General features: G+C 44.2%; 1 protein-coding gene across 5 annotated transcripts in view; it reads right to left on the bottom strand.

Annotated features, from left to right (window-relative positions):
• PDE1C (phosphodiesterase 1C) overlaps window positions 1-24,840 on the bottom strand; it is a 1,569,255-nt gene that overhangs the window by 1,126,545 nt on the left and 417,870 nt on the right. For all 5 annotated transcript variants that reach the window (XM_029589797.1, XM_029589798.1, XM_029589801.1 and 2 more), the window contains exon 2: window positions 7,431-7,481. In XM_029589797.1, coding sequence (XP_029445657.1) covers window positions 7,431-7,481 — 51 coding nt within the window. The remainder of the gene's footprint in view (window positions 1-7,430; window positions 7,482-24,840) is intronic.

Here is a 24,840-nt window from a genome sequence, read left to right as displayed (position 1 = left end):
CTCGGAGCAAGGAACTCTGAGCTTGGAACCCGAAGCTGGGAGCATTAAAAACAAGGGTCTTCCGGAGACTTGCACTGACGACGAGAAGGACATCTGGATACGACGAGAAGGACATCTGGATACGACGAGAAGGACATCTGGATATGAGATCATCTGGACACAAGGACATCAGGAGAACAGGATGTCTGGAACTTCAGGAGATCTGGAACTGACGAGACGGAGACACAGGACCGACGAGAGACCAAGACATCGAACCATAGATGAAGACAAGGAATTCCCACGAAGAACAGAGTGCCTAGGAGAAGCCTAAATGACGAAGAGTCCAGGAGCAGACTGACTCCTTGCGAAGGCAACAAGGAAGTGAAGAGAGGCCCTTCTTATAGGGCTGACAAGGAACACCCACGATGACATCATCAGGAGAGGCCACAGGACTACTCCCACCACGGGCCCTTTAAGAATTGGACAGAGGTGTGGCCTTGCACCTCAGGCAGGACCCTGGAGAACAGCGTCCTGCCGCGGCTCAAAGCAGGAGCAGAGCTAGGCCGCAAAACCCAGGCCCAGCGACGTTGGAGGCAGCTTCCTGCCGCAGAGAAGGGACCAAACAGTGGCTCCAGCCTCATGAGAGAAGACAGACATTGGCGGCCTCCAGGCCTCATGAAGACGGCATCGGCGGCCTCCTGGCTGCAAGGGAACAGGACAGTGGCTCCAGCCGCATGAAGAGGATGTCGGCGGCCTCCGGATCATAGAAGAAGATGAAAAAAAGGTGAGAAGCTGCTGGCGGCCCTAGTCGCGGGCAGAATTGTAACACATAATAACTCAGACTGATGAACTAATCACTGGGACTGGATGGTATTCACCCCAAAGTTCTTAAAGAACTCAAAAAAAAGAAGTTGCAGACCTGTTTCTGTTGATTTGCAAACTACTATTTAAAACAGTCATGGTACCAGGTGGCCAATGTGGTGCCAATTTTTAAAAATGGCTCCAGAAATGATTCAAGAAACTATAAAACAGAGACCAGTGAACTTGACATCTGTGCAAGGGAAAATGGTTGAAGCTATGCTTAAAAAGTAAATTATTGACCCCAAAAATAGACATGGATTAATGGGGGAAAGTCAAAATGGTTTTTGGAAAGGGAAGTCTTACCCTACCAATTTACTAGATCTTTTTTTAATTTTGGGGTAGATTTTAAAAGAAGCGCGCGTGACCTACATGTGCGTGCGCTACCCGGCACATGCACATGTACGCCCAATTTTATAATATGCGCACGCAGGCACACACGTTATAAGATCAGGGGTCAGCGCGTGGAAGGTGGTGCACAATTATGCGCAGAGCCGCACGGCCTTCCTCGTTCCTTCCCAGGCTGCTCCGAAATTGGAGCGGCCTGGGAGGGAACTTCCCCTTCTCGTAACCTTTCCCCCCCAGCCCTACTCTAACCCCCACCCTGTCCTTTTGTTGCCTTTTGTGCCTGCCTCTGGGCAGGCACAAGTTGCATGCTCCGGCAGGGTGCCGGCACACGTTCCTCCGATACAGTAGTAATGGCCGCTCTGTTAGAGGCCTCCAGCTCTGCCCCCGCACCACCGAACCCTGCCCCCGGACTGCCCCTTTTGTAAAGCCCCGGGACTTACACGCGTCCCAGGGCTTTACACGCACTGCCAGGCCTTTTTAAAATAGGCCCAGCACGCGTAAGGCCAGTTACGCGTGTAACCCTTTCAAAATAGGCCCTTTATATTTATTGAAATTTAAAGAGAAACAATATGTATACAAACTTGCAGTAATATATATGAGAGGCAATGAGCTATAGTAATATACATAAAAAAGGAAAAATCTGAAATAATTAAGCACAATTCACCTCTCATATAATATTAAGGAAATGGGAGATACCAAGATAAAAAATTAAAGAGCAGAACAGAAAAAGAGAATAAGCAGAGGAAAAAGAGAGGCAGCACTTGAAATTACACAACACAAATGCCATTAATCAGATGTCAAACTGAGGTAGCTGAGGGATGGGCATCTAAATACGAATATAAATGCACGGGATCAAAAAAACATGTTTGGCTCCAAGGTGAATGATAAAGCATTGACATGGACATCGTATGGTAAATTTAGCACCTAGGCCAAAACTTCGGGTCGCATAAGAAGACATTTTTCTGATGTTCCTGAGTAGATCTAGTAATATCAGGAAAAATCCAAACTTGTCTGAAAAAAAGTGACTATGGATGTCGGTAAAAAGATCTTAAGAACATAAGAACATGCCATTCTGGGTCAGACCAAGGATCCATCAAGCCCAGCATCTTGTTTCCAACAGTGGCCAATCCAGGCCACATGAACCTGGCAAGTACCCAAAAATTAAGTCTAATCCATGTTACTGATGCTAGTAATAGCAATGGCTATTTTCTAAGTCAACTTAATAGCAGGTAATGGACTTCTCCACCAAGAACTTATCCAATCCTTTTTTAAACACAGCTATACTAATTGCACTAACCACATCCTCTGGCAACAAATTCCAGTGTTTAATTGTGCGTTGAGTGAAAAAGAACTTTCTTCGATTAGTTTTAAATGTGCTACATGCTAACTTTATGGAGTGTCCCCCTAGTCTTTCTATTATCCGAAAGAGTAAATAACCGATTCACATCTACCCATTCTAGACCTCTCATGATTTTAAACACCTCTATCATATCCCCCCTCAGCCATCTCTTCTCCAAGCTGAAAAGTCCTAACCTCTTTAGCCTTTCCTCATAGGGGAGTTGTTCCATCCGCTTTATCAATTTGGTCTCCCTTCTCTGTACCTTCCCCATCGCAACTATATCTTTTTTTAGATGCAGCGACCAGAACTGAACACAAAATTCAAGGTGTGGTCTCTCCATGGAGCGATACAGAGGCATTATGACATTTTCCGTTTTATTCACCATTCCCTTTCTTATAATTCCCAACATTCTGTTTGCTTTTTTGACTGCCACAGCACACTAAACAGACGATTTCAATATTGTGAGAAAACAAAAGCAAGAAATAAGATGAGTTTTCATTCTGCACATGAGGAAGATTGAGAATTTTTTTTAACATAGATTTTTGACTAACACATTTTTTAGGTTATTATCAATGCTTTCAGGAATAATAAACCTTCTCCCTTTCTGCCAGCTGCTAACCAAACTGAACCTGAAACATTTCTTATATGCAGACGATGTACAGATCGTGATCCCCGTAAAAGAATCCATTAATAAAACCTTAGAATTCTGGGAAAAATGCCTGCTAGAGATCAACTACCTCCTCACCAGTCTAAATTTAATTCTCAATTCTTCAAAAAGTGAACTCCTTCTTATATCTCCGGAAAAGAATAACCTTACCTCTATCCCATCAGCCAACCTACAAATTTTTCATGTAAGAAACCTGGGAGCTATCATTGATAACCGTCTCAAGCTAAAATCATTCATCAACCAAACAACTAATGATTGCTTCCACAAATTACATGTCCTCAAAAGAATTAAACCACTCTTCCACTCTCATGACTTCAGAACAGTCCTGCAAGCAATAATATTCTCTAAATTAGATTATTGTAACTCTATCTTATTAGGTCTCCCAGCATCTCATACCAAACCTTTACAGATGGTGCAGAATACCGCAGCAAGAATTCTGACTAATTCAAGGAGAATTGACCACATTTCCCCAATCCTAAAAGACCTACATTGGCTGCCAATTCACTACTGAATCATTTACAAATCCATTACTACCATATACAAAGTCATCCATCTCCATGCCCCGCTCAACTTACAAATCCCTTTCAAAAATCATACCTCCGCCAGACCCATCAGAGTCATATAGACAATCACTTCATGTTCCACACGCCTTTCAACACAAATCCTTCAGAGACCGAGCTTTCTCAACAGAAGGACCACCACTATGGAACTCCATCCCATCGGACCTGCGTCAGGAACCCTGCCTACCAACGTTCAGGAAAAAGCTCAAAACATGGCTTTTTAAAAAAGCCTTTCCAGACCCTAACTGATCCTTATCTCACTGACATTTTACTAGCAGACTTCACCAGTACACTGTTAACAATTACCATCACAACTAAAATTCTACAACATTGTAAATAATTGCTCTCTGTTAAATTCCTATTGCCTTTTTTTTTTCTGCTCCCAGTTGTGCATCTCCCTGTTTTATTGTAACTGCAATTTTCTAACCGCGCACCTGTTAAAGTTTATTGTATTTTCACTTTGTTTTCTCACCCCCTTGTTAAATGTAAACCGGCATGATGTGACACTTGTCTTGAATGTCGGTATAACAAAAACACTAAATAAAGAAATAAAGAAATAAAATAAAATAAAGAAATAATAAAGAAATGGCAACTTAGTGGAATGTGGTTTGCTTAGGCATAGTTTCTTTTGAACCAGCAAATTAATGAGTTGTAGTGCTGCTGACTGATACTGCTTACAGCGTATTGCGAGACAAGAGACAGTAGATTTCATCTCTATGCACTGCATTTGTGTTTGATGCTGTGCTCATTTAGTTCTAGTTACTTTATTTTAAAGGATGTGAAATCCGTGTCATTGTGTTGCACCTCTTTTTCTTTGTGTATTGGCTATCTAAGAGGTATCTGCCTACTTGTTTTTCAGTTTGGAGATTTTTGGCAGAAAAGCAATTAAGGTGAAGGTAGCAGCCACAGAAGACTGTGCTGGTAATTGGGAGACACAGTTAAGCCTAATTAACAGACCGCTGTATGGAGTCAGTATAGTTTTAAGGTAGAGAGCTCTGCCTTCCAGCAGAACCTGGTGAGGAGCCAGGAGAAAGAGAGAGGGCTCACCCAGACACAATACTTGAAACTTTTGTTTAGGGATTTTTGAATCTGCAAAAAGTACAGATGGGGATGGCCTACAGCTGATTACTGATGGATCTTACAGGAGAAGTCCTAAAAGCTTTAAGTAATAAACACTAATACATAGAATAAGATTGCTTTATATTGCAAGAACCTGGCTCTGAGCAGTGTGTTCCTGAAAACTGTCATCAGGTCCTGCCCAGGCAGTGATCTGTAACAGGAGCTTATAGCCACTAACCAAAGGCAGGGTGGGGCAGCTCAGTGATGTCACAGTGTGCTCTGACCTCTCATCTATGCTGAATTACCATGTTAATTACTTCTTTCATCACAAGACCTGAAGCTGCCTGCCAGTGAAGATAGTGGAAGTCAGAATTTTTGACAGATTTTAGACATGCTTGGGACAGATATTAAGTGAAAGGGTAGGTAAAAGGCTGAGAAGTCAGATAAAAAAAAGATTAAGGGTGGAGTCAGCTAATGTTAGTTTGCACATAGGAATTTATATACTCATTTACCCAAAGTGGATGAATTTTAACTGCACATACTGAATGGGCCAATTTGGTCTTTATCTGCCATCATCAACTATATTAGTATGTCACATTAGTCACTAGCATACTATGTAGTATGTCCCCTGAGCATAAGTTAAATTTAAAGTACTTTTTAAGTGCTTAAAATGTAGCTTGTGACAGGGACCAGTAGTAACTGTTGCATTGCCAATTCAGTGCACTAATAGTTTTCTACTAAGGGAAAGCCATGTCTTTTACAGGACTGCTGCCAGGCTGAAAGGCCTGGCCCTGCCCCCAGTGACTCAAATGATGACAGAAATGGCTGTGTGGGAGCTTACTTTCCCTAATCAAGCACCCAACTTGTCCACCCCTTTTGACAGCCCTAGTCTTTGGCCCCTTCCCCTCCAAACCAAGCCAACAATTTTGGAAAAATCAAAATTCCCCCTCCCATCCTTCTCTCTATCCCCAGAACACAAAAAAAAAATCCCCAATGCCAAGCCAGCAGGAGAAAAGAGCCTTATCTCATACCAGCCTGCTATCTAGTATTGCTCTGGCACCTCACATGTTAAACTTTGAACTGAATGTGTGTGATTCAAAATTCAAGGTTGCCACTAGGTGGTGCCAGAGCAACACTTAATACTGTGCCAGTAGGAAATAAGGCTGTCTACCCCATGTCAGCTTGACACTGGAAGGTTTTAGGAGAGTCCTGGGAGAATTCATTTGTTTTTGAATCAGATGGATGAGAGGGGGTGGGTCTACATTTTTTATTCAATTAGATGGATGGGATTTATTTATTTTACTGGTTTGCAGTGAGAGACTATGTGCTAATTTTAGCATTGCGCATAACACAAGCATGCTAGGCTGAATAGGACATGTCCGTGAGGCATCTCATTACTTTACTACATTTGTAATAAAGTTATGTTTTAACACCCACACCAACAATTCCAAGTTAAATATTCAGCTGCTGGCCGACTGACAAAGTTAGCAAGATAAACTTATCAAACTAACCCCGGGATTCATCATTTCGCTATAATGAGTTGCGAAAAAAAAGGGCAGGGGGCAATACTGAGCCGGCAGCCACATCGCAGCAGTGCATTTTCATCTGCCACAGTTGCAGCCATGTTGCCCACTATCGCCTCCATAGTGCCACTGCAAAAGGTGCTGTTATTTCCAGTGTTACTGCTGACGATAATGTGCTAAACATTATCGCCTGCAGCAGTACCGGCATAACATTTTTTTTACCCTGCCCAAACCCCGCCCTAACCCCTCCCCTTTCCCTCATTTAAATGGTAACATCCGATGCGGTTGTTATCGCGTGCGCTAGGGCGTTATCACATGTGAAAACACCCTAATGCCTGCGATAACACCCTAACATGCGATAGCATCCTAACATGTGCAATAACACCCTAACATGTGATAACACTCTAACGCACGCGTTAACGGTTGCGTTTTAATAAATGACCCTGTAAATTAGCAGGATTATTCATCAGTGCTGGCGCACCACTGAATATACCCAGCTATCTTAAAATTAGCCAGACAAGTTTATCTGGCAACTTTGGACTGCTCTTTGGTTGTCCTAAAGTTATCCAGCATTAATACCTAGAGTACCTAAATATAATCCAATTTGAAGTGCCAAAAGGCAGAATATAAATCAAATAAATAAACAGATAGATAAATAATCAAACTAACTTATCCAGATAATGCCGCTCCACTCGGGAACACCCCAGACTTTCCCTGACCTAGTTGGATATGTTTTCAGCTGTCTAAAAACATCCAGCTATGTTAGGGGTGGTCAGAGCGATGGGATTTTCAAATTCCAGCGTTTGTCTGGCTAATTGCCAAACTTAGCCAAACATACCGAATACAAACTTCTGTGTGCTAATTTAATAGTGCACATTTTTAGTGCATTCTTTGTTCATAAGACCATATAGCAGAAATTTGGACAACATTGGATGAATGGTTCATAACTTATTGAGAGCTGGGGGAGACACAGGGGGAACAAGCATAAACAAGATGATCTCATCAGGCCATCTTTCCTGTCAAAACTGAGCCAAAGAAGGGAGAAAGATGAGTTTGCAAACAAAAATTAAATTAAGAAAAAGTGATCAAGTACTCACGAGCAAATCGTGCAAGTGGTCGTGCATTGGAGTCTCCTGTTTCATTTGCAACTGGAAAAAGAAAAGGCAACCTGTTAAATGAGAAATACTCAAGAAACAGCGTACAAAAGAAAATGCATCCACATCAGTACTGCAACTAGAGAATTCAGAACCCTGTGCTGAAACAGCAGGAATACCTTCCTCACCCCCCATCCCCACCCCCACCTGATGCCAGGTGAACAGCAATAATATTCTGTCACTGCATAGCATTTCTGACAACTCGGTCTGAACTCCTCAAAGATAGACCCTGTGCCATTGCACCTTCTGCAGACCCTAGTTATGGCTCTGGTCCATATTGTAAAGCCACAAAAAAAATGGGTGATGCATCGTTCTTTTCCTGGAAAGTGCTCTTGAGGCCAAGGCCATTGGCTGCTAACAACTTGACTGCTATAGAAAGAGCTGTATAGAACCAACAAGAGAAGTGAAGGCATCTGGGAAATACTCCTCAGACTTCATAAATTGCTAAAAAAAATTCATTTTCATTCCATTTATTATTTATATACTATCTTCCCAAGAACCAGCCTTCCTAAGAGGGTGAACAATATAAAATCACAATAATTTAAAAGCACAATCCAATCAAAATAAACACTTAACACTTCCCCCATCTTCACTCTCTCTTTCCAATCACCTCCAACCCCTTCCCAAAACTCCCCCACAACCAGTGACTATCATTAACCAACCACTCCCTGATCCCCCTACCACAGTCAGCATTGTCATCAATGATTTCTATAATCAACATTGCCATAGAAGATAACCCAACCTCTTAATTGCCTCACCTACACTTCCATTAGCCCTCAGTCACACCCGCTAGCCAGTTATCCCAGGGAATAGCCATGTCTTCAATTTCTTTCTAAATGAAACAAAATTCTCTTCCAACCTAATGCTCAAGGGAGCTGAGTTCAAAAGCTACTGACTCACAACTGAAAACATTATTTTACGGTTGGTAACTCTTCTTCCTTCATCCCTAGAAAGAATCTTTTAAAAGGGCTCTCTGAGCAGAAAAAAAGAGTATGCTTTGAATGGTTCCACTCCAACAACTTCAATAAATAATCTGGACCATTATCTCTCATCACTTGGAAAATCAGTCATGATCTTAAATTTCACCCGCTCCCATACTGGTAACTAGTGTAAGGAACCTAATAAAGGAACCGCATTATGGAGTAGATTTTACAAATTTACGCACACGCGTACTTTTGTTCGTGTACCAGGCCCAAACAAGAGTACTTGGGATTTTAATAGATACGGGCGTAGCCGCGCGTATCTGTTAAAATCCGGGATCGGCACGCGCAAGGCTGCCCAAAATAGTCAGCCTGCGCGCGCCAAGCCACGCAGCCTGCCTCCGTTCCCTTCCAACCCCCCGCACCTTCCCCTCCCCTAACCAACCCGCCCCCCGGCCCTAACTAATTCCCCCCTACCTTTATCGCGAAAGTGGCAGGCGTAACTTGCGCGCGCCGGGCCAGCTGCCGGCGTGCCATGGTCCGGTCCAGTGGCTGGTCCGGATACCACGGCCACGCCCCCGGAACACCCCAGATGATGCGCCGGCCGTGACATGTCCCCCCCCCCCCCCCCCCCCGACACGCATAGGCTTACGCGCGCCGGCGAGCCTATGCAAGATAAGCTTGGTGCGCGCAGGAGGGGTTTGGGATAAGTTTTTGGAGATTACGCGCGTAACCTACATGCGTAACCCTTTGAAAATCTACCCCTATGCCTTCAAGAGTACCCAAAAATCGTACTGTCACTCATATTCTGAAATACCTGCAAACGTGGTATACTTTTTTCGGCAAATCACGTGAAAGAACCATTGACAGTAGACTAATGAGATACATACAAATGCCTGAGCCACCTTGTGAAAAGCTGAAGCATTAAAAAAAAAGAAAAAGATGCGGTTTCTGCACCTGCCTCGACTTAAAATAGTTTTTGTGCATTATCCCCCAAAGTATGGGGGCTTCAAAATGAAGAACTTTCCACACTGATCCAGCAAAAAAGGCTAAAAACCATAATAAAATTTTGTTGACAAAAAGTGCCAAGTACAACTGACACTTTGGCAGAAGAGAGTCATCCCCAAGAGACCTGGCTAGTGATATTCTATTCACAAAAATGCTCTGCATAAAGCAAAAAAAAACAAAAACATTCCAGAACAGGCAGATAGATAACGAAGGCATAGGCAACAGATAAAAAGAAATCTCATGGAGACACCATTCATTAAGATCATTTTATAATTCCACATATACTGAAGTTACCAGATGTCTCACAATTCCAGGTATCTGTAGTTGAAAGGGTTGGGGGGGGGGGGTCTTAATTATATTGAAATGTGCTGAAGGAGGGATGTCTTGTCAAATATTAACTATTCCAGGTAGAAATCAAGAAAGCTACAGAGTGACAAAGCAAACGCAATTATGACAGCTGTGATGTACTCAAGCATAAAAGGAGATTGATGCCTAATAAATAACTTTTTTCTAGCAGATCAGATAAGTGATCCTTCCACTAGATTTTGACATCCTTGTAGTTTTTGCTTGAATCAGTTCCCAGTTTCTCACGTCTCAGGGAGACTGGGAGTTTGAACACTTTTTCTCTTGCGTTAGGTTTGCCAGTAGATGGTGCTATTGCTATATCCTATCCTAAAATAAAGTATTCTTAATAAGCTGTATAACCCACATCAATTATACTCTATAAATTTCATCTACAGTAGGAAACCAGAAAGAAAGGGAAAATAATATAGTATGTTATCCACAGGGAAGAACCTACTGTACCTGAATGTAACTCACCATGAGCTACCATTGTGATATTAAGTAGGAGGAAGAAATCTTTCAAAAAATAATTTAAAAAAAAAGTGCAGACAGTCGGGTGCAGGAAATGGATGCTCAGTTGACAAGCGTCCGTTTCCTGAACCCCTGCCTGTGCGCCGTTTAGGAAAGCCGATGCCAATAAATTTGAGAGGCGCCTGGGGGCGCGTTAGGAAAGCTGGCGCTGACTGTTCAGAGCCCGCTTTCAGCGCACAAATATTGCATCGGCCCCAAAAGGTTAAAGTGCATGTGAGGGACTGGGGGAGGGCGGGGGAAGGCGGGGATTGTGTGATCTTATGTCCACCCCTCTGCCCCTCCCTCACTCCCTACTTTGACAGCAGGGGGAAAAGGGGAATTTGGATTCAGACAACAACCACGATGGCTCGACTTCTACGGTCTGGGACAGGATACAGATACGCAGGTGTAAAGGAAAAAGCAAAACAGAAGCAAAGCACATCAAGCAACATTGTCTGAATTTTCAAGAAGGCTCATCACCCAGTAAAAAGTATTGCTAGCTGCAGTTTTTATGGGTTATCATAAGGCTGGGGATATCTGCACAGAGTGGCAGTTAGGAAGCTTGCTGGACAGACTGGATGGACCATTTGGTCTTTTTCTGCCGTCATTTCTGTATTTCTATGTAAAATCAGATAGACTTGAAAAGAATTAAGTAGAAATGATTAGTTTTGGTCATTTTTATGCTTTCTAACATCTAGGAGTATATTGTCAATTCACTGGCATCCATTGGCATGGCCTCGCTGGACAGAGTAAACCAGCTGCCTCACAAGAGCACTGAAAATCTCCTCCTCACACCAAAACACTCTGCAGGTCTCCAAGAATAGCAAGGCTCCTTCCCTTATATTGAACTGAGGAACACTTCCTCTAGAGCAGGGGTTCTCAACCCCATCCTCGGGACAGGATATCCGCAATGAATATGCATAAGGTAAATTTGCATGCACTGCCTCCATAGCCTGCAAATTTTCTCTCATGCATATTCATTGCGGATATCCTGAAAACCTGACTGGCTGGGGGTCCTCCAGGACGGGTTTGGGAGCCTCTGCTCTAGAGGTTCCTTGTCCAAACATCTCTTGAAGACATATTAAAAACAAATCTCCTTAATAGCCTCTGTCACAATGTACATCACCACCAAGCCACAAGCAGAGATCGCATGACATCCGCCAACATCTCTCAAATAGCAAATGTTTAGGGGCAAGGCCCTGATTTAGGTCCTGCATCACACTTGGAAGAGTTTGAAAATCATAAACATTGAATCATTATATGTAGAGAATAATCTCTCCCATAAAATTCATGTTGCTTTGCTATGGGCAGCAGTAAAAGACTAAGGATTGTTGACAGAGAGGAGACACAGAAGGAAATAGTAAAGGATGGCATTTCCAAACCACCTCCCCCACATTTTCCAACCAACACCCACAAAATACATGCCAACATTCCTCACTTCTAGATATATATTCCCCACACTCCCTCCCAAACACACATGCACATACACCCTACACAGATAAACTCCACTTACAGACATCCGCATTCTTACACACACACACCCTTGACATTTTTCACTGTTCATGTGTGTAGCCCACTCTTCCTTATCTGCTTTCTAAAGTTTGAATCAATACCACAATGTTTTATGACAACCGAGAAAATTAGGATGCAGCTTCAGTTTTGCTCTGGGCAAAATTGCTTGGAGAGGAGCACATTTCGTAGAAAGCACATGCCAATATTCCACATTATCCAATTGCCTCCCAGAAGTACAACAGTCCTACCTAAGGCCCCACACATATACACTTTCCAAGCTGCTCTCACCCCCTCTCCCCTCCTCACCTACACCATGGTTGCAACAAGTGGAAACATGTATAAGGTGGCCAACTCAGAGTACCCCCAAAAAAAGAGGCCATTTGCCTTCAAAAAGGAGGACAAGAATCCCAAAGTGAGGACAAAATGCAGGAAAACAATTTGCATTGAATCTGCATATGTAAGTAAGGGATTCTCTGATCCCTTACCAATGTGTTTTTCCCTTTTTGTACTGGCACTAGGGACTTGCAGTTTCTTAGACCATCCCTAAACATTTCCTTCTCCCAAGGCTGGGATTGGTCAGCTTGGCCCTATAAATTGGAGCTGAACACCTGCCGAAAGAGAGGCTACTGGAGCTGAGCAGGAGTTACCAGTGTTTGGGCTGTGGTTCTTTGCTAGGCTCTCCCTGGCCTGAAGAAGAAAAAGGAAAGGAGGTTTTGTGGAGATTAACTTTTTGAACAAGAGATTCTTCTTGGTGCTGTTTTCGGACTTGATCCCAGTTTCAGGAGGGAACCCCCCTCCCCCGCCTGAGGGAAAGAGAATCTGGGAGCGTTGCTTGCTCTACGCCCAGTTGAAGTGGGGCTGCCTCTGCACCTGCCTGGAGAAAAGACGTTTTATGAGAGGCAGTTTGTTGCAGTTCTGGAAGTTTTGGGACTTTGCCATCCAAGGTACAAGGAGTTCTGATTATCATTAGAGAGACTGAGACCTGGCTTTTTTTTTTTTCCAGAAGCCTACTTTCAACCACCCAGGATGGTGGATGTTAAGTTTGTCCCTACCCCTTAAGGATTACTGGCTCAGAAACCAACAAAGTAAGAACAGGCACTGTGAACGTTTATGTTTTTGTGAAGATTCCTGAACGTTTATCTTTTGAATGGACTGTGCAGTTATTTTTGTTACAGTAAATTTTATTTGATCACCACCTGTTCTTTCTCTTGAAGGAAGGTTCTATCCCTGTGAGCCAGCGGACAGTGAGTACTAACTGGGAGAGTAAAGCGACCGAAAGTGGATTCCCCATCCCCCTACGCTCCTGGGGCCCAGAATTGACAGAATCCACACCCTGGGGTTGAAAGGACTGGTGCTCGAGGACTTGGGCTTAGCCCCAGGACTGAGTGTGACCCTTGAGCCAATTCAGCCTGAACATCAAAGTGGCGGCTACATATCATTAGCAGAATATGTTTTAATATGCAAATATTTACATAATTATATTTACATAATTATAATTTAAATAGAAATACGACTCTCATATTGTAGAAGACCCTTACCCAGTAATGCAGATTTCAGCATATTTAGAATTCAGGTATAATAATTCCCTTCCTCAAAGAGCTTACCATCTTGCTCTAGTTCCCCACCCCATAACCGTCTCATTATCTATGGAGGAACCCTACCCTCCTCTTTTCCTTCGCATCCAAACATCCCTCTCTCTCGCTTCCCTGACCAGCATAAAGGTCCCCCTCCCACACTTTCAGTCTCTCCCTATTCCCCCCTGTCCAGCTGCAGATCCCTGAGCCTCTTCTCGCTGGCAAGCAGAAGACACAGGTCCTTCCTCCCTGAACCCTTTTACCCATCACCAGATCCCACTTCCCCACCCATCTCACCCCCAGCAAGCAGCAGATTCCTCTCCACAACCCTCATCTCTCCCCTCTGCTCAGCCAGAGTTGGTGTGTAAGTAAGGAGAACCAGGCAATCAACCCAGGGCTCTGTGAGCTGGGCACCTCCAGCATCACCCATCTTCCCGCTGCCAGAGATTTCCAGTGTGGCTGCAGCAGGATAAGACAGTCATGTAATAGCGAAAGCCTGGTCAATGCTATTTTGGAAAATGTTTGTCAACTAGCCTAGAGCTAGGGAGTGCTCTGGTCTACCATTAGACTACCTGGGCATCTTCTTTTAGATACGGTGCATTTTCTTAGTAAAGCATGCTATCACATTGCTATATTGTTTTCAGTAAGTGGCCAATAACTTTGAAAAAGAATCTGTTTTAGGACAGTTGACCAGGGACCCGCCGCTGATGTTCTTGAATATTGTGTTGAAAAGGGGTCTTCAACATCATTCTCTATATATAATATATATGGTGGTGTCTGCTGGGGAGGCACGCAGTGTGTGCAGAGTCGCCAGTGGCTGCCATCCGACGTGTGCACTGTGCAAAGCTGCATGCCCTGGGGAACATAGTGGCACAAAGTGACAGTAGGCTTGGTGGGCTGCAAGTGAAAAGATGACCATAGACTAGCCAGTATGGCAGGGGGGATAGAGGAAGAGTCTGGGGTTCGTCAACTGCTCGGCTCAGACCAGGGAGATAGATGAGAATGTAATTCTTTCCTATTGAAGTTCCACTGGCTATCAGCTAGTTTTCCAAATAATGATAGTGAAAACACAATGCACAGCAAGGTCCAAAAGCAGTCAGTATTTGTGCAAATGCTTAACAATTGTTAGAGGTAAACACAAAAATGGTTGTTGCAGCGGGCTTCATTTGGAAACTGGATTTTTACTTTTGAAATGTGTTGTAACAATAATCAAAAGCTTCTCTGATTGAAAGAAGGAATAAAAATTTGGTTTTAAAAAAAGCCCCAGAAACAGTGTAGGACATAATAATAAGCATATGATGTGCTAGATATTACATAAGAATAATGCACTGGAAGCTGCACATTTCAAGGCAACTAATAAACAAATCAATAAGAAAGGCAGTCTGAAGCAGATGGTTCCTGGAATTTCATTTCCAGTTGGATATGGGCTCCCTTTTTGTGGCCAGAATCATGTCCATAGCTTCTCTAATAATGGAACTGATTTGGGTATTATTTCACTAATCGCCCAATTCGATCGTTTCTTAAAGGAGCACTAAAAAAAAAAAAAAAAAAAAGCCTGGTAATAAAGTGTGGGATGATTCAGCTGACCCTTGAATGAACTCTTCACAATTAATAGGGAATGAAACCGGAAATTATCTTAAAGGGAGATTCAAGATGCTAAATATGTTTTCTCCGGTAATACCTTTCACACCTGTTTCTCATATTGATCAGTGAGGTTTCCTATTCAGCTGCTGTCTGCAAGCAGAAATCTTGGAATGATCATGACTGGGACTTAAGTGTTATTAAAGCAAAAGGCATCAATATTGGTAACTTCTGGAGCCAAATTTATGATAATGTCCAAGAAGTAGGAAGGCTTGTAGGCTCACATAAAAAGAAAATGATCATGCCTTTCATATTTCCTATGCAAGACACTTATGGAAAAAAGAATTATCGTAAATGGCAGTCTTGATCATGTAAGACTTATTTTCTTCAGATACTGTCAGACAGAGCAATCCGAATGGGCAGGCAAGACGGACTCCCAGATCCCCCTGGCCTGGTGCCAAAGATTACTTCTGCCACACCGGAGCTTACATCTGCTAATGATAATTCTCCTGCAATGAACACTGGATTTAGACCTAACAGCAGGGTTAACAAAACAGTGCGCAGTAAGCTTCATCCACACAGATTCAGAATATAAACATATACTCCCTAAAGGCAGGAGCAGAGACAGTTCAGTCCCTACTATTGCCCAGATAATTCAAAGTAGCCGCCTACACTATTTTGACCACCTATATATCTATTATCTCTCTCTGTATATACAGCTAACTATATTAAAGAGAAATGGTGCCCCACATCTGTTCAGGGGTATGCAAATTGAGCTCCGCCCCACTCTCCAGTTCACCCCCCCCCCCCCCCTTACGGGAACTGAGCTCAGCCTCCTCTTTCCCTGTACTCCTCAGCTCCGCCCCACTCGCCAGTTCTGCCCTTCTCTCTCTTTATTGTTCAATCCATTCTACTACCATATATGGAAATTGAACTCCTCCCCCTCTAACTGTACTCTCCAGTTCCGCCCCTTTCTATCTCTGAATAGCCAATCCACTCTCTATTACCTGACAGTACATTGGAGCTCAGCGTGCATTCTCTAGTATCGCACATCTGAATTCCACACGTCCTGCACTTCATGTTCTTTCCCGGTCTTTGGGTGGGCTTCTACTGCTAATATGTTTAACACTACTAATATATTAAATCACCTAAAGACCAGCGCCTCACCAGTACCAGAGAAAGAATCTTCTCAGGTGCAGTTTCAAAATTGAGGCACTCTCTGCCTGTCAACATCAGACTAGCAAAGAACCTGCTAACCTTTAGAAAACTACTGAAAATGTGTCTTTTTGAAACTGCCTTCCCACAAAAGATACCATTTGAGATTTACATCTCTGACAAATCCAATTCTCTGAGCCTCAGACAAGCTCAAATGAGGGTGTAAAACTGCTCACACTAACACAGCACTGTATTTCTCTGATCTACACCTTACTAGTTATGTACCTCCAACCTCCGTAGGCCCTACTCTAACTGGTCAACAAAAATCTGGCCTAACTGTGCTTCAAGCGAACCCATGCATCTGAGTATGCTACCCTATTATAAGGGCCTGACCTGATTCAAACACTATTGGTGCTACTATCCCATACTTTATTCTATTGGTGCTACTATCCCATACTTTATTCTGTACGTTTTGTACTGTTGAACTCACATTGAGCTCTTTTGTTGGGAAAACATAAAATCAATAAACAGTGGTGATGATGATGATGACGCTATCTATATGAAGGAGTTCGATTCCATGAACCCCTGAACAATGCACAGCTGTGACGCCTCTCGTCTCATCATGCTGCAGTGAAACGCACAGCCATTTTGATTTACTAACATTTGCAACGCAAACGGAACCTAATACGTAATGACGTACTTACGCACTAACGTTTAGTGAACGTAACTCCATTTTGGATTTATATTTTGTATTGTATTAATACGAACGCTATCGCGAATGTCTAACCCGTCAATTAAATGACGAAACAATAGTCTGATCATAAGCTACACCTACTAGAGACCACGCTAGCTATTGCTTGCTCAGCAGTTTGTAAAATGTTTGTTCAGCAAAACCAGAACGCATGTGTGAAAGATAAGAACTGTAAAGTGTATAAAGGTTTGCTCCGAAGGGGGCGTGGCATGCAGTTGTACTAAGCCGTTGTCTTAGCTGCATCTTGCTGGCAATAAAAGCCTATCTTTGCGGATCAGTTGTCTGGACCTCCTTACTGACAGAAAAACAGACGGTTACATTGGCGAGCCCAGCCAGGAGGTACCGGAGACGCTATTTTAGCTCTCCAGAAGGTCCGGTAGTTTGGAGGCGGAGCAGTCCCCCAGACATACCTGGTGAGTGGCCACCGCTGAGTTCAGCGATCAGGTTTCTGAGGGGATCGTTCCACAGAAATTCTGCCGGAACCTCTGGATTGATGATCCGGGAAGAAGGCTTTCATGACGATCGGAAGACCCCTGCAGGCGAGTATTATGGGAATCTGGAAATAAGTAAAGACTAGCTAGCTCAGGAAATAGCCCGGTCTTTTCTGGCTGACCGAGGGGGGCCTTGATCACACCCCACGCAGTGTGTTAGTAGGAATTATGCTCCGAAAACCACGCGAATAATCTGTCTGGGAATAATAATCTGTCTGGGAATAATAATCTGTCTGGAAATAATAAGTAGCGTATACGACAGTGGGAATAGGTTTCTTGTTGTGTGAAAGAGAGTGAATGGCCTCGCAGTTCTAGACCGGGCGACCGCGTTCTAGTCGGGGCAATTGTGACCCTTTGTGTCTGACGGATACGGACCCCTTACCTATCCGTCTTCCCTTCCCTCCTTTGTCTGTGAATTCTATCCTGATGGGAGGGAGCGGGTCGACTCCATTAAAAGTCATGACGGAACACTATAGTGAAGTGTTCGATGACCATAAATGTACAAAACCCGGAATGATTCAACGATGCACCCATAAGTGGCCCGGTTTCTGTGTAAATTGGCCCCCTACAGGAACCTTTAATTTCCAAACGGCCACACGGGTTCAGAAAATAGTTATACGAGAAGGGAATCCGGGTTGCCCTGAGGATATACCATATATAACCGCGTGGATCGCGGTTATTGAAAATCCTCCATCCTGGGCGAAGAAACTAGTAGAGGGAGCCGCCCTTGTAATGGTGGCTCAAGCATGTAAGATGGGAGACCGGAAATCCCCAAACCGGAAGAGAAAGGGCAAAGCGGCCATATTGGACTCTACAGAGCATGCGTCAGCTGAGGCGGCCATATTTGTAGTACAAGGGAATCCACGGACTCCAGAAAAAAAAATTAAACCCCTGCCGCCTCCAGCATTGCCCGACGCTGAAAATATTTTGCCGCCGCCATATGCCCCTAGTTATCCCCCCACATATCCCACGCCACCAAGCCCCCCAGTCCCAACCAATGCGCAAGCTGATCCAAGGATGGCACCATCTCATGAAGAACGACCCGGAACGGCGACCGCAAAGGAAGAAGGCGGCGGCGAGGCATCCGTGTCAGACGGAACTCGCAGTAAGACCCAAGCCGCAGCTAGTTTGCAATTACCAATCAGGGAAACATCAACTGTTGTTCCCGTAGCCCCAACTGAAGAAAACGAGCATCGTACTACGCAAACAATAAGATTATTTACTTATATACCTTTCACATCCAGCGATCTTTTTAATTGGAAACAGCTGGGGCCATCATATGCTGAAAAGCCAGAACAGATGGTAGACTTTTTACGGGGCATTTTCGCTGCCCACAATCCTAACTGGGCTGACATCCGGCACCTAGCCTCTATTCTTTTCACCACTGAAGAACGCCGGCAAATACAGTTAAACATGGAGGAGGCAGCTCGATTAGGAGCCGGATCAGACGGACGTCCCGAAGACACAGTAAGAGGCTTAGCCCCGACTGCGGATCCCAACTGGGATTTCCAGACTGCGGCAGGGCGGGAGCGCATAACCGCCTATCAGACCGCATTTCTTGAAGCTTTGAAGAAAGGAAAGCAGAAGGTTGTAAATATGGGAAAAATCAAAGACGTGGTGCAGCAGAGAGATGAATCCCCCGGGAACTTTTTGGAGCGATTAATGGACGCATATCGTCAATACAGCCCATTCGATCCTGAGGATCCCAAGTATCAATCTATTATACTGATGAGCTTCGTTAGTCAGTCCTGCCCAGACATCCGCCGGAAGTTGCAAAAGCAGGAAGGGTTCGAGGGCATGAATATCAGCCAATTAAAGGCAATGGCTGATAAAGTGTATGTAAACCGAGAACCGGATGGAGACGGCAAAGAAAAGAAAGAAACTAGAAAGTTAAGAGAACGTGTTAGTCTGTTAGCCGCAGCGTTGGAAGAAACTAATTTCGGGAACCCGTCTAGGCAGTACAACGGGTATCCCGGATTCCGAGGAAGGGGCAACCCACCCTCAAGAGGGCTGCCAAGAGGACGAGCGAATAGAGGAGGATTGGTTAGAGGTGGGAAAATGCCATTGGGAACCAACCAATGCGCATATTGTAAACAAGAAGGGCATTGGAAGTCTGAGTGTCCGGTGCGCCGGCAAGCAAAACCGGGAGAATACGCACCGCCCAAATCTAAAGAAACGGAATGGCAGATGACTGTAGGCGAAACTTCCGGCGAGGATAGTGAAGCATGACTAGAAAGGGGAACTCTTCCTCTAGACCCCCTTGTGGAGATAAGAGTGGGCGCTGAAACGTTCAAAGGACTGTTGGATACGGGGGCTCAACGATCTGTGATGACCACAGCCATCACCACGCCTACTTCAAGAAACATCTCTATAGTTGGGGCTTCCGGAAAACCATTAACTGCTCCTTTCCTTCAGAAACGGCAAGTTACAATAGGAGGACAGTTAGTGTCCCATCAATTCCTCTACGTGCCAGGGTGCCCAGTACCCCTCATAGGAAGAGACCTCCTATGTAAATTAAGGGCTACCTTGCAATTCGAACCTACCGGTGAAATAAAGGCATCCTTTGCCGATAGTCCAGTTTCCCTGATATGTCCACTACAAGAAGAATGGAGACTACACCTCCCCGTCCTTGAACAAATCACTCTGCATCGATACGAAAGGGATACCCCTCTTAACAAACAGCGCAGACAACTGATGGATAGTGTGCCCCAAGTATGGTCCGAACAGAATCCAGGAGGAATAGCTATCGACGCTATCCCCGTATGGATAGAAATGAAGCAGAATGCACAGGTGATCAATCAACCTCAATACCCCATTCCATACATGGCCAGAGAAGGAATTGAAATACATCTGCAAAGACTGTATGATTTGGGAATTCTCAGGCGAATCCGATCTGCTTGGAACACCCCTCTACTGCCCGTAAAGAAACCCGGTTCTACTGATTACCGACCTGTACAAGATTTACGGAAAGTGAATAATCAAGTAGCAGATCTAGTAGCCCTTGTACCAAATCCATACTCAATCTTGGCTCAAGTTTCCCCTACCTCTAAGTGGTACAGCGTCATTGACCTCAAAGATGCTTTCTTCTCCGTTCCAGTAGCAGAAGAATGCCAGAACATCTTTGCCTTCACATGGGAAAATGCACAAACTGGAATCAAGCAGCAGTACACATGGACTTGCTTACCGCAAGGATTTAAGCACTCACCCACGATGTTCGGGGAGCAACTGGCAAAAGACTTAAAAATGTACCAAGTAACATATGGGCCAGTCATACAGTATGTGGATGACCTTCTGTTGTTTCGTGAAACGTATCACGAATGTGCTATAGCCACACTCCACTTGTTAAAGACGTTGCACTCAAAAGGATATCGTGCAAGTAAAAAGAAGGTGCAAATTTGTGAATTGGAAGTAGAATACTTGGGATTCCAAATCCGGGAAGGTACCCGTTGTCTTGGAATATCCCGTACCAGTTCAATACGAGGTCAACCTGTACCCACTTGCAAGAAAGAGCTCCGAGCGTTCCTTGGAGCTGCAGGATACTGTAGGCTGTGGATTGCTAACTACGCTGTTATCGCCCAGTCCCTGTACGATAAGCTGCGGGGAAAGGAGGCAGAATCTCAGCCTTTTCAGTGGGAAACCCATGAACTGACAAGCTTACAACAACTGAAAGATGCCTTGATTGAACCACCTGCACTAGGACTGCCAGATGTAATGAAACCATTCCATCTATTTGTCGACGAGAAAAAAGGCATGGCCATAGGGGTATTGACTCAAACTCTAGGCTCATGGGAGCGACCTGTTGCATATCTCTCGAAAGGAATGGACAATGTTGCAAAAGGATGGCCAGGTTGTCTAAGAAGCATTGCGGCTGCATGCTTACTAATTCCAGAAGCAGTCAAATTAACTTTTGGACAAATCTTGAATGTAACGACCCCCCACACCATTCAAGGACTGCTAGAAACTCATGGACCAAAATGGATGACTAATTCACGTCTTGTAAAATATCAAGCTCTGCTATGTGAAACTCCTGAAATCCAAATACAGGACAGCAAAAACTTGAACCCGGCCACTCTTATGCCGGCACCTGAACCCGTCGCACATGACTGTGAAGAGGTCATGACTACAATACATTCCAGCAGACCAGACTTGAGAGATCAACCATGGCAGGGAGCATGGACATTATTTACTGATGGAAGCAGCCAGGTTATTGATGGGATTCGAGTTGCTGGATATGCTATAGTTTCTGAAGACGATATTATTGAAGCTGAGCCCTTACCACCCGGGACGTCAGCCCAAAAAGCTGAACTAATCGCTCTCACCCGAGCTTTACAATTGGCAGAAGGACAGACTGTGAATATTTATACAGATTCCAAATATGCTTTCCTCACAATCCAGGTACATGGAGCCCTATATAAGGAGCGAGGGTTCCTAACAGCCGAAGGAAAGCAATTGGCCAATGCATCTGAAATACATCAATTACTAAATGCTGTGTGGGCACCACAAAAGGTAGCTGTCATGCATTGTAAAGCCCATACCGGAAAGTCAGATCCTGTTGCAAAAGGAAACCAATGGGCAGATAAAACAGCAAAAGAAGCAGCCCGTGCACATTTATTATCAATTCCAACTACGACATGTCCACTTCTACAATTCCCAACAGAAACTCCCACCTATTCAACAGAGGAGAATGACTGGGCACAGGCTGAACAGATCCACCATCACGATGGCTGGTGGATTCTGCAAGATAACAGAATATGGATTCCAGAAACATTAGCTTGGACTATTGTCAAGGAAGCACATAACAAAACCCATCTCGGACGAGATGCACTGGTAAAGTTGCTGGGAAAGACGTATTACATCAATAAAATAATCCAACTAACAAAACACGCAATCAGCCAATGTGTCACATGTGCTAAAAATAATCCCAGAAGTGGACCTGGTCCATCACCTGGACATATTTTAAGAGGAACTACACTTTTCCAAGTTTGCCAAATTGACTTTACTCACATGACTCCGTCCAAAGGTTACAAAGCAATGCTGGTGGCTGTTTGCACCTATACAGGATGGATCGAAGCCACACCAACACGAACTGAAACCTCCAAAGAAGTTGCATCCTTGCTCCTTCACCAAATCTTACCACGCTACGGATTGCCAAGACAAATCAATTCAGACAATGGACCAGCATTCACCAGCGATGTTATCCAAAAACTAAGTAAAATCCTCGGTATCACATGGCATCTGCACTGCGCATGGCGACCGCAGAGCAGTGGATCTGTTGAACGGGCTAACAGAACACTGAAGAATCAGATAGCTAAACTATGTCAAGAAACAAAGACCAAATGGCCAGACATCCTACCCTTAGCATTGCTACATCTCAGATGCAGTCCAAAACGATCAGGGCTAACACCGTATGAGATGATGTATGCAAGACCTCCACCTCTCCCTTCTTTTCCTGAATCATTGCAGATACAAGGAGAGTTGTCACTAAGTAATCAGCTCAAAGGACTATATAACACCGTCATTGCAATTCAGGACTATACATGTGACGTTGAACCGCTAGTTTTGTTGACACCAATTCATCCATTCCAAGTTGGAAATTCTGTATGGGTGAAGGACTGGGATGAATCCGATTTCCTTAAACCACGTTGGAAGGGTCCATACACAGTATTACTCACCACTCCTACTGCTGTAAAGGTCTCTGGATGTCCTTCCTGGATTCACTGGACTCGCCTAAAACCTGCTGCCTCCAATTGGCAGGTCTCTAGGATTGGAGACCACAAGTTAAGATTCACTCAAAACAGGCAACAAGATAGTCCAGATTAGATGGTTATAGTACTTTGCTAAAGAGTACTAACATATACATTTTTCTTCCTTTCAGAATTAATCTACTGAACTACTTACAACTCAAGTCCAACGTGTTCACCCTCAACTTTCGGCTATGACAACCAGACTACTACTACTACTACTACTTTCCTGTTCTACAGCTACATCTCTTGTTCTGCCTCTAAGCAAAAACTGCACTGAATGTGTCAAGTTAATCCATACCACTACTCCAGATGGATTCCAGATTGTCTCTACCATTATACACCAATCTCAGCCACCTGACTCATGTGCAACTCAGCCTGCGTGCTCATTGAATACTACTCAAGGATACCAATCTTTTCACCGGTGCCTACAAAATGACAAGGTCATTTGTCATACACCTACAACTCCCAAGTACTATAACATCACTTTGACCGCCGGATTACCAAAGAGCTATACCTCAACCATCGTTCCAGAAGGAAAAGGCATCCTGTACTACATCAACTCGACCAAAGTCCTTGTTGGAGGAGAAACTACTGCCACCATTATCTTCAACGCCTGTGAAGCCATTGGAAAGCACCCGAACGCCCTCCACTGCGGATCCAAAGCCTGGAAACAGGCCTATGCTCACAACCATAAGTACCTTTGCCCTTACAATCGGGTGGCCAATCCATCTCAATGGCTACCATGTCAAGGAGACTTAATTTCATCAGGATGGGCTCTGGTATGTGACTATACAGGAGGAGGTTATCATGGTTGCCATGGAATTGGCCGGTTAACTGCAGTAACTGGTAATACCATGTCCATACAATGGCCCATACGGGGTGAAGGATATCCCTGGCAAGATACTTGGGGCTTTGGAATCGATGGAACAGGAAAAGACCCCATGACCTATATAACAATTACCCAACGTCGAGACAAACCTCGACCAATTATTCATCAGACTACTGTAGTGGGCTATCAGTCCTTCTTTGATGAAATATCACACGCCTCAGAAGAATTGAAAAAACATGCATTCTCCAAGCAAGCAAAGAATATGTTTGTCAATCTGGCTGAGAATATAGCTCTCTCTCTTGAAATTAAAAATTGTTTTGTCTGCGGAGGAACGCACACGGGGGAACAATGGCCATGGGAAGCTAAAGAGGTCTTCCAAACCGATCTAAATCAATTGAACGCGACAATAACTTACAAACGAAAACCTCACCCATATGAATGGGCTCTCCAAACAGATGTCATTGGCAGACATTGCATATCTCGACAACATTCCCGAGTATATACTACCTCTGTTGGTAATTCCCCATGTACTGGGGTCCTTACTGCTAACCTAACCAAACAAACCTGGTGGCAAACTGAGAATTTGACAATGCCCACCACCATGTGGACTGAATCAGTCCTCAACAAAACGTGGACTGATGCTGGAATGCCAACCACCCTTTTCGCTGCACCAGACGGCTATTATTTCGTTTGTGGCCGCCGGGCATATGAATTACTCCCGCTAAACTGGTATGGCACCTGTTTCCTAGCCACCATACGACCAAGTTTCTTTCTCTTACCAATCACAGCGGGTGAAACATTGGGTGTACCTGTCTATAGCCCTATGAAACCAAACAAACGTCGCAGAAGTCCTAAAGTTTCCATTGGTGACTGGAAAGATCAGGAGTGGCCCCCTGAGCGAATTGTACAATACTACGGCCCTGCCACCTGGGCTGA

Source organism: Rhinatrema bivittatum, chromosome 2 (assembly GCF_901001135.1).
Source record: "Rhinatrema bivittatum chromosome 2, aRhiBiv1.1, whole genome shotgun sequence".
NCBI lineage: Eukaryota > Metazoa > Chordata > Amphibia > Gymnophiona > Rhinatrematidae > Rhinatrema > Rhinatrema bivittatum.
Note: the sequence above shows the minus strand (reverse complement) of the source record. Positions and strands in the feature narration are given on the sequence as shown.